Source organism: Phaethon lepturus, unplaced genomic scaffold (genome assembly GCF_000687285.1).
Source record: "Phaethon lepturus isolate BGI_N335 unplaced genomic scaffold, ASM68728v1 scaffold8701, whole genome shotgun sequence".
Classification (NCBI taxonomy): Eukaryota; Metazoa; Chordata; class Aves; order Phaethontiformes; family Phaethontidae; genus Phaethon; species Phaethon lepturus.
The window spans coordinates 1-4321 of record NW_010515479.1 but is presented as its reverse complement, the minus strand read 5'-3'; the positions used below and the strand labels follow the sequence as shown (position 1 = coordinate 4321).

Sequence of the window (4321 nt, the reverse complement as noted above, 5' to 3'; positions counted from 1 at the left end):
TAGTTTTAGGGATTACATCCCTGTGAGTCCAAGACCTGCATGGATTTAACAATAACTCTTAACCTGTCTACAGTGCCTCCTTCTGAAGATCTCAAAGCAGTTCATTAACGGATGTCTCACAACACCCCTGTGAGGTAAATATGGCATTAGCACCAATTTACAGAACCAAGACTTTTGTGAATGCAGCACAATCACATGCAAGCATTCACTAATCTACAAGGGCAGCTTCTTAACCTTCAGCCTTGAACAAAAGAACATTAGTGTTCCTGAAATACTCCGGTCTTAAAAGTTTGTATTAGCATTCCCATGGGTCTAGGGAGTGGGGGAGATTAAAGCAAAGTGCTAGGTAGATTGCTGCTCTGCCACCTCAGACAGGTTGTTTTGGAATGTTTATATAGATGGCTCGACTGGCTGAACCGTTTGCCACACTTTAAACAGGCATAAGGCTTTTCTCCTGTATGCACACGAATGTGCTTCTTACAGTCTGTTAGGGTCAAAAAAGTCTTGCAGCAGATCTTACAGGCATATTTACGAGCACCTTCAACAACCAAGACATTATGCTCAGATAAGGCCTTCTTACATTTTGAAAGGACATCTGCAGATGCCCTTGTTAACTGTGGTGGACCGGGTTGTGAAGGATGTCCATTTTCAAAAGAAGTGGTCCCATTGATTAACAGCTGGGAACTGAAAGTGTTCTCTTGTAGCTGGGAGCTCCTGACAGAGGTCACAACAGGCATTTTGGGGGCTATGCGACGATAGCCAGGAAAGCTACTAGCTCCACCTCTTACAGATCCCATCACTGTCCTTGATGAAGAGTGCAGGCCCAAGCCTGACCTTGGAAAATCCATACCAAATTGTTCTGTATCCCTGTATCCGGAAGTCTGTACACATGGAAGAGCCATTGCATCCTGCATTGGTCTAACAAAATGAGAGTCTGCAGACTCACTGAATGGATTCTCTACATGACAAACTGTAACAGAGGAATGACTACTAGCAGGCCCAGATTCTGGACTCAATAGATAAGAGGTATCACCATCGATTCTGCAGTCCCTTGGTGTATTCAGAATGTTATCATTGCTATTTTGACTTGCACCAAAGTTACCACCTCTGCTTTTATTCAGAAAATTTGAGATACTGAAAGTGGACTTGTGTTCCAGGTTATTTGACACTTCCATAATATGGATGTCTCCCACCCTATCAGTAATAGACTGTGGGTCAGAAAAGCTACGATCACTACTTTCAGAACTCAGTTCTATCTTCTCTGTGCTCACCACTCCTCCTTCCACTTCAACAGACTCACTACCTTCTGCTTGAGAAGTGACATCGCTCACTTCATCTTGAGGCTCTGGGGAACTCAAAGGCTCAGATTTAACCACCACCCCTGTGTGTTCTTTTTCATTTAGACTGACCTCCGGATTTTTGCATGGGAAGTTGTTTTTTTCAGAAGTAGCTTCCTGATCAAAACTGGTTTCCACTTGTATTACCTGAGATGAGATGGATACCTGTGAAATGTTTCCTCCACTGTTGTCTGACTGGCTGGGCACTTGAGCATCTTCTTGAACACCAAAAGACTGATCAAACATAATAGTATTATCTGCTTGTTTATCGGTATCAGCATCAGCCTTAGAATTGTCCACATTCTTCAGTGTATCATCTGGTGAAAAAAAATCTTCTTGTGAATGAACTACTGACTGCCTGCTCTCTGGAGTAACATCTGAAATGGACTCATCTACGGTAGGTCTGATTCGTTGTCTGGCCCGATCATCAGAAGACTGTTTACGCTTGTGGAGATGCCGGATAGGAAAGGTAGTACGTTGTTCTATGTTACTTCTCATCGATGAGCTCATGGTATTTAGTTGTTCCTCTGTGCTCTGAGTGGAATTTAATGCAGAGCTCACAATGCTCAGCCCAAGCTGCTGAAGCATGAAAGATCTTTGGATGCATGCATTTTGCTCCTGAACTCTATCACTAGGTGGAGACATTGGTAGTGTCCTGGTAGTAAGGTAGTGTTTACAGGCTTTAACAACAGAGTTCAAATGTAGGTGAGAAGCAGCCAGCAAGACATCCATTACATTGCTCTCCCCAAGCATTAGTGTAGAAGTGTACATCATATCAATCAGGGCAGCAAAAGCTTCTGCTGTCACCACTTCACTGTCCAGCTGAATTGTGTTCATAGTTTGATCACCCTCTGCTACGGTAAAGAGAGCTCGGAAGTGTGTGCTACACGCTGCCAGAACAGAGCGATGGGCTTTAAAATGTCTGTTTCCCACCACTATGACACAGTCACAAAGTTGGCCATGAAGCCTCTGGTAGTTTAGCTGCTGAAAGACTTGCTCGAAGTATCCTGGAAAATCCATGATTCTATAAAATAAAGCAGAAAGAGCTATAATGCTAAAAATGGAAGTTGTTTGACTTAGATCACAGCGAGAACAGTTAAAAAAAAAAAAAAAGATGGCTTAAGAGACAGATGACCAAAAACTTACCTTAATTACCCACTACCATATTGATATTATACTTACGCCGGCAACCCTGTGAAGGAGCACAAAAAGAAACAAAAGAACCCCCAAACCAGAATCTGCTACTGAGTTAACATAGTATAATAGCTAACACCACATTGAACATGTCACAGGATGCTCTACTGTGAGCCGAATAATACAATGTAGTTCCTGTTAATTCCTGCTCAAACTAAAACACCTCTTCAGTAAACGATCCAATCCTGATATAAAAATTTCTACCTGTGAAGAAGCCAACTGTCCTGGTTTCAGCTGGGATAGAGTTAATTTTCTTCCTGATAGCTGGTATAGTGCTGTGTTTTGGATTTGAGATGAAAATAATGTTGATATAATGATGTTTTCAGTTGTTGCTAAGTAGTCAAGGACTGTTCAGCTTCTCATGCTGGCCTGCCAGCAAGAAGGCTGGGGGTGCACGGGAAGCTGGGAAGGGACACAGCCAGGACAGCTGACCCAAATTAGCCAAAGGGGGATTCCATACCATACGACATCATGATCAGCATATAAAGCTGGGGCGAAGAAAAAGAAAGGAGGGGGGATGCTCAGAGTGATGGTGTTTGTCTTCCCAAGTAACCGTTACACATGATGGAGCCCTGCTTTCCTGGAGATGGCCGAACACCTGCCTGCCGATGGGAAGTAGTGAAAGAATTCCTTGTTTTGCTTTGCTTGTGTGCACAGCTTTTGCTTTACCTATCAAACTGTCTTTATCTCAAACCATGAGTTTTCTCACTTTTACACTTCTGATTCCCTCCCCCATCCCACTATGGGGGGATAGAGAGTGAGCGGCTGCATGGTGCTTAGTTGTTGGCTGGAGTTAAACCATAACAGTCCTTTTTGGTGCCCACTGTGGGGCTCAAAACCACAACCTTGAGATTAAGAAACGGTAAAAAATCCTGCTGCGCAATAGCAGCCAGGAGAGAGGAGTGAGAATATGTGAGAGAAACAACTCTGCAGACACCAAGGTCAGTGAAGAAGGAGGGGGAGGAGGTGCTCCAGGCACCAGAGCAGAGATTCCCCTGTAGCTCGTGGTGAAGCCCATGGTGAAGCAGGTTGTTCCCCTGCAGCCCATGGAGGTCCACAGTGGAGCAGATATCCACCCTGAACCCCGTGGAGGACCCCACGCTGGAGGAGGTGGATGTGCCCTGAAGGAAGCTGCAGCCTGTGGATAGCCAACGCAGAAGAAAGCTCCTAGTAGGAACTGTGACCCCGTTGAGAGAAGCCCACACAGGAGGAGGTTTCCTGGCAGGACCTGTGACACTGTGGGGACCCACACTGGAGCAGTCTGTTCCTGAAGGACTGCACCCCATGGAAAGGACCCATGCTGGTAAGAACTGCAGCCTGTGGGAAGGACCCACATTGGAGAAGGCTTGGGAGCCAGGTATGCATGTGTCTCTAAGGGTGAGGCACCTGGAGGAAGTGGCTACCAGAGGGTCAAAACCACATACTGAAGGGACTGTGGGGTCTGGGGGTGGAATAAGAGACTCATTTACATCTGTGTGGTGTGTTTCTGTGGGAGGCAACTGAGGAGACTGGAGGAATCCAGGGGCCAGCTGCTGGGTAGATCAAGTGTCTATGCCCAGCTACTGGGGGACCACAGTGTGTGTATGTGAGAGGAGGCCTGTACTGGCAACTGGAATGGGGCTTATGGGCCTTGGGGCTCGTATGCCCAGCTACCAGCATCAGGGGAGACCAGGGGATCCAGGGGCCAGCTACTGGATAGACTGAGTGTCTAAATCCAGTTACTGGATGGATCCACATAGTATATATGTATATATTTCCCTGTGCTGGGTTGACCTTGGCTAGAGGCCAGG

The 4321-nt window shown here is 46.0% G+C and overlaps 1 protein-coding gene across 1 annotated transcript; it reads right to left on the bottom strand.

Moving 5' to 3' along the window:
* Positions 1-329: 329 nt before the first annotated feature.
* Positions 330-2357, bottom strand: LOC104613568 (zinc finger and BTB domain-containing protein 5-like). The gene has a single exon (XM_010295780.1). The coding sequence runs from the start codon at positions 2355-2357 to the stop codon at positions 330-332; it is 2028 nt and encodes a 675-aa protein (XP_010294082.1).
* Positions 2358-4321: the final 1964 nt, after the last annotated feature.